At 46.7% G+C, this 19544-nt stretch overlaps 1 protein-coding gene across 2 annotated transcripts in view; it reads right to left on the reverse strand.

Annotated features, from left to right (window-relative positions):
- The window catches only part of LOC146796126 (uncharacterized), a 162468-nt gene that overhangs the window by 99698 nt on the left and 43226 nt on the right, over positions 1 to 19544 (reverse strand). For both annotated transcript variants that reach the window (XM_085628502.1, XM_085628503.1), the window contains one exon: positions 3818 to 3889. In XM_085628502.1, coding sequence (XP_085484628.1) covers positions 3818 to 3889 — 72 coding nt within the window. The remainder of the gene's footprint in view (positions 1 to 3817; positions 3890 to 19544) is intronic.

Below are 19544 nucleotides of genomic sequence, written 5' to 3' on the forward strand. Positions count from 1 at the left end.
CGTCGAAGGAGTTTTCGGCGTCGGAGCCGACAGATTTATGTTTGTGTTTGGTCGGCACCGAGAGTCCAGGCTTCGGCACCGGTGGCTTCGGAGTCGAGCTGGATATTGCTTTCTTCGGTGCCGGATGCTGTTTTTCGGCACCGGGCGTCGGCTGGCTCGATCCCGAGCTGCCGTGAGACTTTGGATGCTTCGACACCGAGCCCGAAGGTGGGGTGATCGAAGCTTTGGTCTTGGTTTTGCCCAGGCCGGCAGGCGAGGGAGTAACCTGAGTCTCTTTGGTTTTGGGCGCGGGGGTGGGAGGGGGCACAGTACTCACGGCCCGCTGCGCCGGTGTGATGTCCTCCACGTCGGAGTCGTCGGCTTCGGAAGCGCTGATGTCTTCTTCCTGCTCGGTGTGTGTTTGCCCCGAAGCTTCGGCGCCGTCTCCGAAGATGTCCGGTGGAGCTGCAGACGATGAGTGCGCCATGGTGCGTCGAGCTTTTCGATCCCGGATGGTTTTCTTCGATCGAAAAGACTTACAGGCGGGGCAGTCTCTGGCCTCGTGTTCTGGAGAGAGGCAAAGATTACACACCTGATGGAGGTCGGTGTGGGGAAATTTAGACCCACATTTTGGGCACTTTTTGAACGGAGTCCTTTCCATCGGCCGGGACCGGAGTCGAGGAGGGCCCGAAGGCCGGTGCCGATGTACGGGATGGAGAAAAGTGCAGCTTCGAGAGATGAAGATGATGATGAAGAAACTCGAAGATACGAGGATTTTCCGTCGAGGCTGGAACCGTAGAAGTTCGAAGCCGGAGCACGAAGTATCACATCCGAGCCCGATGGCGGAAAAAAACAATCTGAGGATGGAGCCGAAGCCCATGCGCAGTACGGACCGAAGGAGGAGTCACCAAACTCGTGACTTCCAAAGACTGTCCAAGAAGAAAAACAAACTGCAAACATCCGGGCCCAACACCAGATGGCGATCTATGCTAAGTGTACAATCTGCAGCTCATATGCCTCGAACCTGCTATTTCAATAAATGAAGAAAGAAGAGCATAATCCTCGCTTACGAGTCCTTAATAGAATTGAAACTTTCTGTTACGATAGCTAGGACATTTTTCACTTGCGGTGAATAGTAACACAAAGTGACGCTTAGCACTGCTTTGCATTATTTTGGTTTAATGGGGAGTTTCATGGGTGATGCATGGGCATTCCTATTCAACCCCACATGGATTTTGACAGACATCCCTATCTACAAACACTTTTAGACAGAATCTGCACCAAAATCCTAGGTCTCCTTAAGGCAGGCATTACCAGTAGAATGGTTTCCACTTCTCCTTCTTTCAACTTTGACATGTGTGCTAGGTCACTAACTGCCAGTGGCTCTTTCTCAGTTACACTCACACCCAAATGCTTACATATTCAGACACACTTGCTCACATATACACATGCTCTCTTTCACTTAATCACACTCTTGACTGCAAGCAAACAACATACATTTAAAATCATTTTTACTTATCACAATTGCCACCAAAGGTCCAGTTCCAGCTAAGTGTGCTAGTTTTTTTAATAGACTAATAGTGAACAACAGAAAACTATTCACTATTAGTATAATGGAAGATGGGCAGAAAATAAGGAATGCGAAAATGCCCTGCGTTCTTAGCATCGATTTTGCCACCAATGGGCCAGTGTGACGCAAATGCAGTGCCAGGAGATGCACGGGCAAGCCAGGGATTGCAGCTACCACCCTTAAATGATATCCATGGTTGACATCCCACCTGCCAAACGACTGTCCAGTGGGCTGATCCAGTCGTGAATGAGAATATCACTAGAGTCAAAGGGTGAAAGTGCATGACCCAGCTGCACCATTCTAGGTATGCCGTTCTGTGGGCAGATCTAACATGTGATTAATGCTCCAACTAACCAATGTATGAAAGGGCTGACCTAAATCCCTTACTCTATGTATCATTACCATGAACATGATGTATTTATTTTCGAGAACACAATGGACTCGAGAGATGAGGCCAGACCTATCAAGCACTGGCAAAGCCAAAAGGTCTTGCCTATAAGAAAGCTTTGCCAATTAATGTATTTAGCCATGTTGTAGAGCAGTATGGCTGCTGTGCTGCATGGATAAAAGTTAATTAAAAAAGCACTATGACATGGCCAGCGCTAGCAGCATCACAGCGCTTTATTTCCAGATGATGATTGGGGGGCTGGATAGACAATGGGATGGGAAGAAGAAACAGTCAATAGGAAGGTGGGGGTGGAAGGGAAGAAGCAATATGGACAACGGGAGGTTAGGCGTGGGATACAAGTAGCAACATGTACAATGGGAAGGAAGAAGCAAAATAGACAAGTGTGGAAGGAAAAGAAGCAACACAACAAGAAAGTGGGAGCTAAATGAGCGACACACACATGGGGGTGTGGGAGGGAAAGAAGCAACACGGACATGGATGACAGGAGAAGAAGAAAATAGTACCCCAATCGCAGTCTGAGTAGCGGAAGTAAAGTGATCAAGATGAAGCTATCAATACTTGGTCCATGCTCCAAACGAAAGAAGGGGAAGTGAGGCCAGCACACTCCCTCCAATTAGGAGGCAGCAAATAAGAGTAACACTAAAGAATGGTAAACAATGGGCTGTCTCGTAGCCCTTCATTGTACACTATATCGCTCACAAGCGACAGCGCACATGCACAATCTTAGGTGAAAACTAAAAAGGGTTTTAGGAAACTGCCAGTTCTCGCAGTTGCCTCATGCTCTTGCACTCTGCCTGTATTCAGAACGTGCTAGTCTTCGAGCCATAACACATAACTTTAAACACTGCTCTATTTATCAAGTACACTGTCTTTATCTCGCTCATCGAGGATGAGAAGCAAACTGAAAACAAGCGAGAAAGATAAAAAGTGTGTTGATGAGGCAACATTTTCTTCTGTGTTAGCCTCAAGAGTATTTTTAAATGAATATTTTAGATGAGGGATTCCAAAGCTAGAGAAGAGATTATGAGTGTTTTACTAAGAGGTTCAAACTGGACCATTCAGTGGATTGCATACAGTTCCAAATCTTCACAATTGTTGGCATCATATATGAAATCAAGAGTTGGAATAAATGATGAGGATTCCCCCTGGCCATCCCACATATAATTATGGGTAGAAAATGAAACGTTACCACCAGTCAGTTAGCTACAATGACGCTCCTGTTCACCAATATGAATCTTGAGTTAAATGCTCTCCTAGGAATCGTGAACAAAGTCTGCATCTTCATGCCGAAGGAACATTTGGGGAAACACACACATTAATCAGACCAGAAATCTGTATCCAGACAGTAACTTGACACCTGGCCCCATACACTACAGTCTCCTCATTAGAAATGAAACAGATAGCCCTGGAAGACTTCGGTTTCTGTGAGCTTGACTCCTGTCTTTATTTAAGTAACAATTCAGGGAACAAAGTCAATGGCACTTTCTTTGGAAGATGCTCAGCCCTGCCTAGATACTCAGATATATACTGACCCCCATTTAGAGGATCCCCTCTTCATGTTGACATTTACCACTACAGAAAATGAATAACATATCAAACAACATCACAGCTCTGGAAAACCCAGGACTATTTGTAAACTATCATTACATCAATATCCCAAAGGACCCAGAAGTACATACCAAATTAAATGTACTATTCTGGCTAGCAAGATTCCTTCCAAAAGTGCCATCTTTTTGCTTTCTAATAAATAATGCAGGTATCTGACACTAACTCAAATGGCTACATTTATTTTTAAAAAAACAAATTACATCAGACCTCCTACTTCCACATGCAAAGGATTAACCAGAAGAAACACTCACCCCAATGTTCATTGTTTTTATGCGGCGTACTTCCGTTTCCAGTCTTTTCAATTGCCGCTTTCTTTCACGATCCTGGAAAGGGTGAAAGTCATTCAACACAAAAGACAACTATTTTAGGCTTGTTCTGAAATGTATTGGTCACTTTCTAACTGTTCTTGGTCAGTTTGCTGTTACAGGTTTCAGGTAAAAAAACATTGAGATAGATAACATGTAAACTCAGCAAATTCTGTTCTTAGCATAAAACAAGCTCTGGCAAGGCTTAGCAATAAGGGAAGTGCAGGATTTCTATGGCAGGCCCTCCGCTTGCTTAGCCGGCACACTCTTGACCCGCAGCCCATCTGCCCTTGGCCTGGTAGCCCATCCACCACTGGGCCACTAAGGTCACAGAGACAGTTGGTCCACCATATTTAGAATGGAGCAACTATTGCTAGATTTTCTTACCTAGGACTGCTGTGCAATGCATGGTGGCTTCGGGCATGGTAATTGAATCAAACACTCCCAGTGTGTTGGGCCATTAATTGAGTGTTTTACGAAACTAAACTCCTGCTTTGGGAGTTGGGTTTTAAAACTAAAATAAATAAATGTAACAAATGCAGAACAAGGCCAAAACATGGTGCCTACTTGGCATTTACATGATCCTAGGGTGTAGCCTTAAGAGATCCCTGCCAACCAAAGAGGGGTTTCTAAAGAGACTGGACAGTGTTCTGCTCGGAGAGTGGAGGCCAGGGCCTCTGTGAAACGAGCAGGCAGCTCGCCAGGGACTAAATGAGGCCCTAAGCCAGAAGCACAACTAATGATCAGACGAGACAACTTGGACGTGTTTTGCAATTTCCAAAATATTAGTTTCTAAATCTCATTCAATAGGTCATTAGTAATGATCTAAGCACGTTGAGAAGAATCTTGAGAACAGAGATCTCTGCAAATGGCGGGCCTGGAGAGTGCAGGGAGCAGACTGGAAGCAGAGGCTACAGTAGGTAAGCTTAAAACAATCATTTAAAGTAACAAGAAGCAGCCCTTAGGGGCATGTTTTTGTACTGGACCGAATCAAGAGTATTTCTTGTGGCACAGGCTATACCACTGAGCAGTCTTTTGGAAAAAGATACCACTGGTAAGGATGGGCTCAGCCCTTGGTGGCAATGGACTAGAAGCCGCATTGGGCAGAATTAGAGTAGCTCTTAGGAAAAGCAGGGGGGCTGTAGGACAACAGCTCAGAACAGAAAATGGGGTCAGGGAGCAGTAGGTGAAAGTAGTCTTTGAGGAAGGGAGCTGTTGGGAACATTCTCTGGGGCATGGACTTTCCCGACAGACTGGCAGTAGCCCTGGAGAACAGTGTTGAGCATTTGTGAGTTTGGGGCAACCAGTCGATAAGATGGTGCACTGGTTAGGTTTGGTGTAACTCTTGCGTGAAGTGACTCTAGTGGAATTTGTGCGAGACTGGCAGCACTGTCATTGTATTACTATGCAAGCAGACTACACTTGTGAGGGGTCGAGTAGAGCCATTGCAGCCCCTCTGCAAACAAAGCAGATATTCTGAGAGGATACTGCAATATCACCATAATTGGAAATTGGCTTGTTCAAATTACAGGATCAAGTAATTCTCTGTACAAAACACTCAGCAGTGAATGTAATGTGGCACATGTATGCTGCAAACAGATACCGGATGGAAAAATACTTCAGTGAGGACAAGAAGAAAGACTAAAATACAGATATCATGGTCAGCTTAGAGTAGGACTCTCCAACCTTTTCTGTTGTAAGAGCTACTTTTGTTCACTGAAAATCATATTGAGTTCCTAATAGTATTTGGGTGGTATTAGTGTCCACATGAGACAAGATTACATTAGTGGCTACCCAATACAAAATTACCAGCAGTGCAGCTCGTAATATTGACAGCAGTAATGTGAAAATGGCTTTATTACTTTGGAATGCATCTACAGGGTTAATACATCATAGCCACAGCTGCAGTACTCATGGCACCATAATATATCTTTTTTAAACTCCCCAATTCTCAGGATTTATCACGCGAATATCAACTTTAAGGAATATGCTACTTACAGGTATGCATCTGTTCTTGGCATGTAGAGCTGTAGAGTCACACACTTAGGTAGTAGATCGCCATCTGGTGTTGGGCTCGGATGCTTGCAGGTTGTTGTGGTCTTCGGAAGAAGTCTTTGGTCACGAGATAGGGGACTCCTCCCTTGGACGACAGTGCGCATGGGCATCAACTCCATCGTTCGATTGTTTTTCGCCATGATGGGAAATGATGGAGTTTGTAGAAAAGAGAGATGTCCATGTGTGCTGTCTAAGTAAGACAATGCTGGAACAGATACAGGTCCCGGGGAGGTGGGTGGGCGTGTGTGACTCTGCAGCTCTACATGCCAAGAACAGATGCATACTGGTAAGTAGCATATTCCGTTCGAGGCATATGAGCTGCAGATCACACACTTAGGATAGACTATATAGCAGTATCTCCCCTAGCGGTGGTCACCTGTATCGGTTGCAGCAGTTTGAAACAAAGTTTTAAGGACAGCCTGACCCACAGAAGCTTGTTGCTTTGCTTGTACATCAACAAAATAGTGTTTGGTAAAGGTGTGTGTTGTAGACCATGTGGCTGCCTTACAAATATCTTCTAAGGGAATGTTTCCTAAGAATGAAATGGAAGCCCCTATTTTGCGTGTGGAATGCGCTCTAGGGGGAACGGTTAGTGTGCGTTTAGCCTTGTGGTAGCATATTTGGATACATTTAACTATCCACCTAGCTATCCCAGATTTGGAAATGGGGTTGCCTTTATGTGGTGGAGAGAAAGCAACAAACAATTGTTTTGTTTTGCGAAATGATTTGGTTCTGTCGATGTAGTAAAGAAGGGCTCTTTTAACTTCTAGGGTATGAAGAGCTCTTTCAGCTACCGAGTCTGGATGTGGGAAGAATACTGGTAACTCTAATGATTGGTTAAGATGGAACGGAGATATGACTTTTGGAAGGAATTTCGGATTTGTTCTAAGAACCACTTTGTTACGGTGTAATTGTAAGAATGGTTCTTGTATGGTTAAAGCCTGGATCTCACTTACCCTTCTGAGGGTTGTGATTAAGGGTGGGCGTAGTGGGCGTAGTGGGGCTACGTGAAGCAGCACGTAGTGTGCCCAAATCTACGCACACTACGCGCTTCGCGTAGCCCCACTACGTGCCACCCACCTCCCGCCCGCCCTTCTTTTAAATAATATAAGCAATGAAAAATAAATTAAAGTAAGTCGACTTACCCGTAAGCGCGGCGTCTCCGGGGCTCCCTCTTTCTGTTTCTAATTTCTTCTGGCAAATGCGCGGACGCCCGCGCATGCGCATTTCTCGCGAGAAATGCGCATGCGCGGGTGTCCGCGCATGCGCATTTGCCAGAAGAAATTAGAAACAGAAAGAGGGAGCCCCGGAGACGCCGCGCTTACGGGTAAGTCGACTTACTTTAATTTATTTTTCAATGCTTATATTATTAAAAGGAGGGCAGGCGGGAGGTGGGTGGCGGGTGGCAAGCAGCTACGCTTCGCCCTCGGCGTGTGCGTAGCGCTGCCCTGTTTCGCCTACTTCGGAAAGTGCGAAGCAGGCAGCGCTACGTACACTACGTGGGCGAAGCGTAGTGCTACGCCCGGGGTTAGTTGTGATAGCGATAAGGAAAGCCACTTTCCATGTGAGGAACTGTAGTTCGCATTTATGCAGAGGTTCAAATGGGGGTCCCATGAGCCTTGTAAGAACAATGTTTAGATTCCACACTGGAGAGGGTGGTAATCTGGGAGGAATAATTCTTTTTAGTCCTTCCATGAAGGCTTTGATCGCAGGTACTCTAAAGAGTGACAAGTGTTGTCTATTTTGTAAGTAGGCTGCTAATGCTGCTAGGTGGAGACGTATGGATGAGTATGCCAAGTTACATCTTTGCAAGTGCAGTAAGTAGCAAATGATGTCCTGGATGGATGCATCCAGTGGGTTTATATGATTGTTAGTGCAGTAAATGGCAAATCGTTTCGATTTTGCAGCGTAGCAGGCTCTAGTGGTAGGTCTTCTGGCCTCTCTTATAATATTCATGCAGTCTGGTGGTAGGTTGAGATAACCGAACTCTAGGATTTCAGGAGCCAGATTGCCAGGTTCAGTTTACCTGGATCTGGGTGTCTGATTTCTCCATGGTTCTGGGTTAATAAAGACAGGGAGAGATGCAGTTTTTGGTGTGGCACTAGCGAGAGTTCCAGTAGTATTGGGAACCACGGTTGGCGTGCCCATGTGGGAGCTACTAAGATCAGTTTGAGAGACTGTTGCCTGAGCTTGCGTACCACTAATGGAATGAGTGGGAGAGGCGGAAAAGCGTACGCAAATCTGCCTGACCAGTTCATCCATATTGCATTGCCCTTTGACTCCGGGTGGGGAAACCTGGCGGCGAAGGTTGGGCATTTTGCGTTTGTGTGTGGCGAACAGATCTATGTCTGGTTGGCCCCATTGGTGGAAAAAGGGTATTAGGACTTGGGGATGTAGTTCCCATTCGTGGATCTGTTGAGTCTGTCGACTCAATAGATCGGCAATCTGATTGTGAACCCCTGGAAGGTGTTCTGCAAGTAGGTATATTTTCTGGGTAATGGCCCATCTCCAAATGTTCTGTGCGAGCTGGGACAGCTGGAGAGAATGTGTGCCTCCTTGTTTCTGTATGTAATACATGGCTGTCATGTTGTCTGTCCGGATGAGGACAGTTGTTTTGGAGATGTAGTTGGAATGATTTCAGTGCTAGGAACACTGCTAGCAGTTCCAGGTAATTGATATGGAGCCTTTTTTGTTGAGTGGTCCATTTGCCCTGAGTGGTGTGGCCGAGGAGATGGGCTCCCCATCCTGTGAGCGATGCGTATGTTGTCAGCACTATCTGTGGAAGAGGCTCTAGGAACGGCCGCCCTTTGGAGAGGTTTGTTATGTTCCACTATTTGAGAGAGCGATTTGTGCGGCTGTCCACCAACACCAGATCCGTAACTTGTCCGTGAGCCTGGTTCCACTGACGTGCTAGACATTCTTGCAAGGGGCGCATTTGAAGTCTGGCATAAGGCACAATGAAGATGCATGACACCATCATGCCTATGAGTTGTATGAACACTCTTGCTGGAAGAGAGTGTTGGATTTGGAATTTTTCGATAAGAGCTTGTATATTGGCTATCCCGGCTGGATTGGGATATGCTAGGGCTATGGAGGCGTTTATGGTGGCTCCTAGATACTGATGTATGTGAGCAGGTTGGAGGTGAGATTTGGGATAGTTTATTGTGAATCCCAAGTTGTGCAAGATTTGGATGGTTTGGTGAGTGTGTAGAACACACTTGTTGAATGACTTGGCTTTTATTAGCCAGTCGTCTAGATACGGGAAGACATGAATTTGTTGCCATCTGAGATGTGCTGCTACTACTGCTAGACATTTTGTGAATACTCTGGGTGCAGTTGTTACCCCGAATGGAAAGACTGTAAACTGGTAGTGTTGTCCGTCCACCACAAACCTTAAATACTTCCTGTGGACAGGATGTATGGGAATGTGGAAGTAGGCGTCCTTGAGATGTAGTGTGGTAAGGAAATCGCCTTGTTGCAGTAGTGGGAGCACTTGTTGAAGAGTGATCATATGGAAATGATCTGAGTTGATATACAGATTTAGTGGTCTGAGGTCAAGTATTGGTCTTAGAGTCCGGTCCTTTTTGGGGATTAGGAAGTAGAGTGAGTATACCCCTGTACTCTGATGTTCTAAGGGAACTGGTTCTATTGCGTGTTTTTTAAGCAATGAGAGAACCTCTTGTTTGAGGAGTGTAAGATGGTCCGGTGACATGGAACGTTGTTTGGGTGGTATGTATGGGGGGAGGGTAGTTGTGAGCTCCAGGCAGTAACCATACTGGATAATTTTTTTGACCCACTTGTCTGTTGTAATGGAGTTCCAGACAGGTAGGAACTGTGTTAGTCTTCCCCCGACCGGAGTGGAATGGTCTGCGGGGAGTGGAGGAAAGTCACTGTTTTGTGGCAGGGGAGGTGCGAGTGTTGTTATTACCTCGACCTCGCCCCTTGTTGTTGTTTCCTCTGTATCCGCCTCTAAAATATCCTCTACTGGGGGATGTGTGTGTGGCGGTTTTGAATGTAGAGGAGGTGTCCGTTCAAATATTTTTGGAGGCTCCTCTAGAGAAGGAGCGCCGAAAGGAGCCACGTGGTTGGGGAGACTGTAACGCTCCCATGGACTTAGCCGTCCCTGTGTCCTTTTCATTTTTTCAAGGGCAGCGTCTACTGCTGGCCCAAAAAGCTGCTCCTGATTGAATGGCTGACTAAGTATAGTAGTTTGTACTTCTGGCTTAAAGCCCGAAATGCGTAGCCATGCATGTCGAAGGAGCACACTTGTGTTAATTGCTCTAGAGGCGGTGTCTGCGGCTTCAAGTGCACATTTAATTGCTGCATTTGAAATGAGCTTTCCCTCTTGAATGAGGTCATTTGCCTGGGCTTTATATTGGTCTGGCAGGTGTTGTAAGAGAGTCTCTAATTGGTCGAAATGGGCCCTGTCATAGTGTGCTAGTAGGGCTTGGGTGTTGGCAATACGCCAGTGATTAGCGGCTTGTGCTGCTACTCTTGCCAGAGGCTTCCAATAGTTTGGATTCTGTGTCTGGGGGTGGTGTATCTCCTGTGGTTTGGGATTTGGCGCGTTTCCGAGCATTGGAAACGACCAAAGAATCCACAGGGAGTTGCCCTTTGATGTAATTAGGATCTTCAGGGGCAGGCCTATATTTCTTTTTGATCCGTGGGTTGAGAACCCTGGCACAAACAGGGTCTTTAAAGACTTCGGGGGCGTGTTTTATGACTCCTTTAATCATGGGCAGAATTTGTACAGACTTTTGAGACTGTTCGAAAGGGTCTAATAGGAAGTCTTCCTCTGGTGCGTCTGAGTGCATTGTGACGCCGTGGTATATTGCTGCTCTATTTAGTAACTGGCCAAACCCCAGGTGATCGTCAGGAGGCGATGGTTTTGAGGGATATGGCTGCGGGTCAGGCATGTCTGGTAAAGGGAATGCCCAATCATCCAGTGGTGAGCTGTCTGGATCCGTGAACAGATCATTAGTATCACCCCCACCCCCTAGGTCATCATCATCATCTTGTGGTGGTGGTGTATGTGATGGAGAGGGTATAGGTAAGGGTGGTGTAGGCAGAGGAGGTGGGACAGGAGGCAGTATAGGAGGTGAAGGATGTTTGATAGGGGAAGTTGAAGAGTCCTTCCTGTTTACAGGAACTGGGGCAGGTGGTGTGTCCAGTTTCCGTTTTTTACATGGCACCGTGGTGACATGTCCAGTCTTGGGGTTGATATAAATCTTTTTCTGCCTTGGGTCGATTGGATCTGGATGAAAAAGTTCTTGTTCTTCAGGAATAGTCTTTGTTACCTATTTTTTTCGGTTCCGATCGAGGTTTTGGTTGATCGGTAGCTTGTTTGGCTTTAGGAGGCGTATGAGAGTCCTTAGCCGGTGGTTTCGGTACCGATGATGGTTTCGGTGCCGATGTGGTTTTCGGAGCCGAAGGTGTATCTGTGGGCTTGGTAACCTTCGGTGCCGGTGTGTCTATCTGCCTTGGTGTTTTCGGGGCCGAGGGCCTTGGAGCCGATTTTGGTGCCGAGTGGTCTTTTGTCTTCGGTGCCAATGGTGCCGGTTGGACAACGACATGTGGTTTGCTCGGTCCCGAGCTACCGGAAGGCTTATGTTTCTTCGGAGCCGAGCCCGGAGGCGGGGCTTCTGAAGGATGTTTCCGGTCTCGACTGGGGCCAGCAGGCGAAGTCTTGACCAAAGCCTTTGGTGGGGTTGGGGCAGGGGCAGTAGTACTCACACGTTGCCCAGGAGTGATGGAGTTGTCTGAGTCGTCTGCTTCGGAAATTATTTGTAGATCTTCGGAATCTTCTTCCGTGACATCGGGGCCTTCATCAAAGATGTTCTGGAGCTGGTCTCTGTGCCATGATGTGGCATCGAGCCCTTCGATCCCGAATGGTCTTTTTGGATCGAAAGGATGCGCAGGCTGGACAGCTGGACTCGTCGTGTTACGGTGATAGGCACAGGTTGCAGACTTTGTGGTGGTCACTGTGTGGAAATTTTGCTCCACACTGGGGGCATTTTTTGAACGGCGTCCTTTCCATGAGCTGTAGGCCTCACGGCGTGGATAGGCCCAGCGGCCCGCGTCGACGTCCGGAATCGAGCCGATGTAATCGATGTCGAGAATGAAGGTGCTTCGATGGTTTGTGTGAAGTTTTACGCTACGAAAAGGCTTGGAATTGATACTTCCAACCGGAGCGGAAAAGTTGCATCCGAACCCAATGGCGGAAAAAAACAATCCAACGATGGAGTTGATGCCCATGCGCACTGTCGTCCAAGGGAGTAGTCACCTATCTCGTGACCAAAGACTTCTTCCGAAGACAACAACAACCTGCAAGCATCCGAGCCCAACACCAGATGGCTATCTACTATCCTAAGTGTGTGATCTGCAGCTCATATGCCTCGAACATATGTTTTAGAAAGCCAGCCATTTGTCTTCAACCAACAGCTAAGCTAATCGATTCTGAAACTACACACATTTTCGTCTTTGTCTCGAATACACGCGTTCCAATTTTGAAAAAACATTTATTAATTAATCCAAGCAAAAGCTTCTAAATTAGAGGGTGTGCTGCACACAGGAGAGCTACTTACAGGTAGATGGAGAGCTATCAGTAGGTCACAAGCTACTCATTGGAGAAGCCTGGATTAGAGAGACCAGGGCTGGTGGCTGCCTGACAGTCAGTCTCCCTGATGTGAGAGGACATCACCTGATATCTGTACTTTCTGCTAAAGGAGTCTAGAGTCTGCCTGGTACCTAGAAGCCGGTCTGCTTGCCTGCTGAGAAAGGGGTGGAGGGAGAGGGACAGGACCTGCAGGAAGAGAGACTATCCACGAGGAGCACCCAAAGAAAGCACACTAGTTGAGACAGGGAATGCAGGAGCGACCCTTGCTGTAAAGTGGCCCCCTGTCTTTCTATGTTGCTCCCATTAAGAAATGCACCAAGATTTTACGAGTACAAGTACCACTGTGCAATGTGACAGCTGTTGTGGGCCCAAGAACTTGAGATACCACTGCCAATGACAGAGAAAAGGAGATCCATCAGTGCTGAAGTTGAGCTCAATCAGCGGCAACTGCAGAAGACACATCCTGCTGACAAACTAGCCTGGAGATAGCAAAAGCTTAACGTGGCGGACATTTTGCATTCAGCTTGGAGGTCAGTGACTGCTGAAGATGTCCCGCTGCTACGCAAAACCCAAAATACTGACTGTTCAGCGATTTTTGTCCTGAAGGGAAGCCTCCTCTGAAGCCTCCGCAGTGATGAGCTGCAGCAGAGAAGAGTGGGTAAACAAGCTGCACCTGCCACATCATGCGATCTGTCAGAGTTAATACCACAATACCCTACTGTACCCTCTCTGTCACAACCCCTTTCATCACCCCCTGCGTAGTGCTCTAGCATGCAGGGCTCATGTTGCTTTATTCCTATGGCGCGCTATGATAACATTAATGATGTTCCCGCAACACCTTTATGACTGATGTTCCCCCAGCTTCCTCATAACCGATGTTCCCCCAGCTTCCTCATAACCGATGTCCCCCAACACCCTCATGAATGATGCTCCCCCAGCACCCTCATGACCGATGCTTCCACAGCAAGAGTGATTCGTTTGCGCTTGAATCCCTGCTAGCGTTTCCCAAATCTCATGTACCAATGGATTAACTGCTCTCGCTGTTACTAGGATGGACCTTTGAGTAGTTTTCCATTGAAATTCTGGAAGCTTGGGGGGCGGAGCTTCCCGCAGTGCAAGATGGTCGCGAAATAACAGAGCTCCGCGAGCCATCAGCAACCACACACCAGATATCCCGTTAATCGGTGATCCTGCCAATATAATTCCAGCAGATCTGTATGGCGCAGAACAATACCTCTCGGCGGACACCTCGTTTGTGGCGGAGATCGCCCGCAGCACGCCGAGGGATTCTGCCGCGGAAGGGAGGGGGTCCTCCATTCGGCGATTCCCAGCCTGGGTCCGCTGCTGGTGGTTGCAGTTGTATCCGGGTGCCCACGGCTCCCTCCGTCTGGCGGGGCTGATCCTTCATTGTGCCTGCCGCCTGCTGGGGTCCGCACCTGGAACAGCGCGAGGCCGGCCCCACATCGGCTGGATCGGGGTCCCCGACGGCAGGTACGATTCTGGTGAGCCGTGTGAGGGGGCCCTGGGGGAGCCAGTAATCACACGCACTGGCCTCCGGCGCTTAACAACTATCCTCCCCCTTGCTTCATTGATTGTCGCTCGATGTCTACGACGCCCGGGACTCCCAGGCCTGAGTGAGCCCTCTCGCCTGACGCCGGTTGTGACCTGTGGGACCCTCTGAGCCCCTGCAGCGGAGCCTGGCCTATTGCCCCTGCTAGCGCGTGCGAGGTGAGGTGAGACATTGCTGGCCTACTGAAGGATGTCCGACTCGGCTGGGGCCTACCGCCATGCAGGGGGACACCTAGCTTAAGGTTGAAGGGCCTGAGATACTTGCAGTTTAAGGTCTGCACACACGTGACTGCAGTGTGTTGGCCCATGTGACAGTCCCACTGCTCTGGTCGTCTAGGACCTCTGTGGGGATGAGCGCTCTTTTGGGTCCTGTGATCAGAAGATACTGCGCCTGGCCGACTTGCTACTTTGATGATCATACCTCTACAACGTGGCACTCGCCTTCCATATTTATATACCTGCACGGAAGTGGCCCACATCCACTACTGGAACAGAGCTCTGTGCATTGCTGTCCCTCAGAGGCGCTGCGGGGGACTGAGTTTGGCTGCGACTGCGTTCCGCACTACACTTGGGCCTACTTACCTCAACCCAGCTGCTATCCCCTCGAGGCCAAACCTGGTCTTCTACAGCACGACGCACCTCCGTGGTGATCGGCCCCCGGGGAAGGTCGGTGCGGCTCCATCCCTGCGAATAGATGCCACACGTACTGTGCGCCTGGGTGCCGTGGTCTCCTGCTGTTCTGCTGCCCCCCCCCCCCCCTCCTCCCTCGGGCGGAATACACCATGGGTAAAGTGGACAAGACGCAAACCAAGCTCCTGTTCGATGTTAAACGTACTAGAACCAAAGAGACTGGGGAGACCGGTACTGCGGACGCCCAGGCAGAGTCCCTGGAGGAAGATCCCAGTGAATTCAAACAAATGTTTGCGGCGTTACAGAAAAGCCTGTTGGTTATCGATGGGAAAATTGATTCATTGGTGTTCCGAATGGACAGAATGGCTGGATAAACAGGCGGAATGGTTAGATATGTCAGAGCGCAGGATTACAGAGGTTGAGGCCCAGTCCGAGACAGATGTGACACAAAAGTAAATGGCCAAGGCTCCCACATTGCTTCAGGACAAGGCAGAGGACTTGGAGGCTCGCTCCCGACGGAGCAACATTCGCATTACAGGACTTCCGGAGTCTTCCCCAATGGGCAAAGCAGAACAATTCATAGAAAAATTCCTAATCACCGTGCTGGGTCGGGACACATTCTCGGAAATCTTTGTGGTTGAGAGAGCCCACCGGTCGCTGGGCCCACGCCCTCCCCCGGGGGCGCCTCCACGCCCGGTGATCGCCAAATTGTTGAATTACCGAGATCGAGACTCTGCCCTGTGACGAGCCAGAGAACTGGGTGAGCTGCAATATGAGGGCTCAAAGATCTCACTCTATCTAGACTGTACAATAAAAGTGCAGGATGCGAGAAGTCAGTTCACTACACTCAAATGACATCTTCGGGACCAAAATATCACCTACGCAATGCTGTACCTGGGCAGGCTACGGGTTACTATAGACGGCTCATCTCGAATTTTCTGTGACCCAAATGGCGCTGCAGAAGACACTTAAGGAATCTCGCAAACGGAAGAAACAAGATGCAGCAGAAGAGAGGTCACTCGATGCAGTGGACAGTTCGACAGAGGGCTACCTAGATGACAATGATTAAGCCCTTGGATCTGGGAGGACCCTCTTCTAGCATTTGATAAGTTGAACTTTGTTGTATGCCCTTTGTTTCTCTGGCTTCCATGTTATATATACAAGCTCCGCTGTAATCAGGCGTCGTAGCACACCCGGGACATACTAGGTGTCACTGGGTGGGCCCGATGATGAAGCATGCCACCAACTAGGTTGGTGGGTGAGGGCTTCATGAATACACCAACAAGGTGCCCGTGACAGAACTAAATTTGAGTACTGTAACACTCTGGTCAACTTAAGCTAGTCCCCTTTGTTTAATCACATATAAACCCTCGGGGACTCAGACTAGCTAACTAGTCCTCTCTCTCCCTCTTGTTACACGCAAATCTTTACAATTGTCATCTCTTTTATTCCAGGAAAAAAAGAAAGGCCAAGCACACTACGATACCGAAGGAAAGCAGATCATGACACACAAATGTTAAGTAGAAAGTTAGGGAGAGTCATATGCTGCCGAAACAGATCCAATACCTCTCCAATTGTGTTTTCCTAGTAAGAATCATTAGCAATTGAACAGGAGGGTTCACCAATCAGTGACAGAGGGGTAATGGCTTTGAATCTCATACACAAACCTAGTTACTAGGCAATGGTTTATTGTCTGGAAATGGCTAAAAGTCCTTCACCAAGTTAATAAGTTACTAATCTACCTATTCTTTTTTAGTTGATATGCATTTCAGTGTGGAAGGGACCTTCTTTCGAGAGACTTAATCCTTTGAGAATTGGATACTCTTAAAGATGCCAATATTACAGTTGATATTTTCGAAGAAGGTCAGTATTAACTATAATTCCTTTGGAACAGCACGGCCTGGAAATTGCTAGCTCATCCCTTGGGAGTGCCATCAGACCGGTTTTGATTCACTAAGATCACATAGACAGATGGTACACCGCTGAGAGCTACTGGTATTATCATCATCATTTATTTAGAGAAAATATTTCTCGTCACAAAGCAAGCAGACCATTCACATCAGGCTTATTTCAGAGGCAGTGCATAACCAACAGTAATACAGTGTAATACAGAGAGGTAGGGAGGGGAAAGGTCAAGTAAGGAGGCAGGAGGGGATGGGGAGATGGGCAACCAACAACAGGAAAAAAAGCCTTAATTGAAGCAGGATCAGCAACAAACATGAATGTGTCATTGTGTAATGTAAATGGTGAGAATTTACAGCGCTCTAATACCATTGGCTTGTGTTTGCGCTATGCCAATCCAGACGACGGAGCGAGTGCACCAATAACATTGCTTTGTGCAAAAAAATATTAAACGAGTGCCGTTTGTGTTTTGATAACTTTTTTTAAAAGGCATTTGTTTATGTACACAAGCATGCATTTTAGTGGTGGTATGTGTACAAGAGAGGCCTGAAAACACAAGTACTCCTATGGAGTGCTTGAAAACAGAGAATAAAAATAGCTCTGCAAACCAGCAGTAGTGTTAGGAGACATGTACTTGGTCCGAAAGTTGAAAGCATTTACGTAAATAAGCCTCTTGACAATGTAGATATGGGCCTTTATTTTAACATAGACAATGTGTCTCTAATTAGAGATTAGGAAAATGTGCCTTTATTAAACGTACAAGAAATGAAAATGCGGCTTACATTTTGTAGAAAGCTTCAGTTTCTATCGTTTTCTCACTTCTAGGCCTCAATCTTCTTTTATTTTCCCTGCCCCTTTAATAAAAATAAATGCCCTTTGCAAAAGCGGATTTAATGGTAGAATAGAGCTGCAGAACTTGACCTCTTTGAGAAATGTGCTTTTTGCTGCAAAATTAATTTCTTCTTTTCTTCACACCATATGACTTCATCATATTTTAGATCGTTTTCTCTGCCAGAAGCTTATAATGTGTAAGTACATTAATGAAATACAACGTTTACTATAAAGTGATTCTCATGACTTAACCAGGACATGCTAGACATTAATGTTTCCTTGTATAAAGGACACCATTGTTACACAATGGAACAACTGAACAGCAAACAGACTAGGCTTGCAGAGGTTCTCATGAGAATCTTCTTAGTTTTAAATTGTTGTAATACGTTGTAGCAACTTAGGAATAACAAATATTCGACGTGAACTTTTACCGTGGGAATCGAGGGAGAATATGACATGCCATCAGAAGATCCTTTCCTGTTGGCCAGAGATGAACCCATTGCGTGAAGTTTGCAACATATTTTGTGCCTTTCTATATAGTACGTGTTCCTAATTATTGAGTTGAGGCGATGCACTCTACGCACATCTCCCCTGCCATTCCCTTACCCAAATCTACTGTGAGCTACTGCGAACAGTAATTTTTCAGTTTCCGGATACTTTGAGAAACTTTCCTCTATGCTGATCATAGCTACTGTTGTAAATATTTCCTATTATTTGTTTAAACGGTTACTACTGCAGCTGTTGGGGTACTCGGCTGAGTTTTCCTGAACTACCTTTTATGAGAAGTTCTACCTCTTCTAGCTGATAGTTTATTGCTTCAAGATTCGTTTACTCTCTAACAGAAAAACCTCTTCATGGGTTCTGACTAGGTTATGCACTTTAGTTAGAATAGGGACTATTCCTTTTATGAAACACGCTGTTATTTTTGTATGCTATCTCTAACCAATATTTTCTTGATGTTTCTGTAAAAAGACCTATCTGACTAACTTGAATGAAAGACCAAAAATATGGACTAATCTCTTAATGAGAAAATAAAAAAAAAATGTAAACTTCATCAAACCTCTCATCATTGACTGGACATTAAATGCAGTAAATTGATGATTTAGTTGAGAAAATGTATTTGGGGTGTGCTCCATTCTAACAAGTTGGCAAAGATTCATTGACCTAAAGAAATTTGGCGCAGAAACTGGAGACCTCTGTGGTAAGTCTGAAAGTGGAGTTGATTATAACATTTTCCTCGGATCCCCGCGTTACCTTGTACTTGGTCCATGCGCTCTGGCAGACTCAAACACAAGAAGATGGCATGATGCCTGCATGCCATGACGAATGGCATCAAAGAAAATGATAGCGACGCTGAAGTTTACAAATGGTAGGAGATGGACAGCCAGTAAGCCCACAAATAGAACTCAACACGAGACCTAAAAACAGTAACTAAAGCTCACCAATAACTGGACAGAAGCACAGAATAAGTTTGTAAGGAAACTTTGTAAATAGAATGAACCAGAAGTAAAGGAACTTCACTGATAAAGCACAATGCAACACAAGGCAGTCAATGCAAACAAGAGAGAACACAGCAAAAGCAGTAACAGTTATCAGGCTTCATCAGGCCCTTATGGAGAGATTCACAAAAAAGACAACAGGAATCTAAAGCAGACGCTCTCGTTTGCAGGTAGTTTATGGCATGAATGCTTTAGGAGTAACACTTTAACAGGGTCACACCCAAGATGGGCTGATTAAGGAATAGCGCTGAGATTACATACCAGTAATGGCATTACTCTAAGTCCTTCTCTCGCCGTGATGATTCACTATGTTAGGCCCCTGTGCTTATCGTCATAACTTCCTTCCAAATATAAACGCCCCCTCACCCCCCTACTTACTTCCTGTTCGGTACTAATCCCATGGCATCGCACAGTTGGATTGGCTGACAGGGCAGGAGGGAGGGGCCGATTCATAATGGCGAGAGAAGGACTCAGTGTAAAACCATTACCGATAAGTAATCGCAGCATTTCTTCCTCGTCCCTCTCGCCGTGATGAATCACTATGTGAGATATACCCAAACCACAAAACCGG

This window comes from Triturus cristatus, chromosome 10, assembly GCF_964204655.1.
Source record: "Triturus cristatus chromosome 10, aTriCri1.1, whole genome shotgun sequence".
In the NCBI taxonomy this organism is placed as follows: Eukaryota; Metazoa; Chordata; class Amphibia; order Caudata; family Salamandridae; genus Triturus; species Triturus cristatus.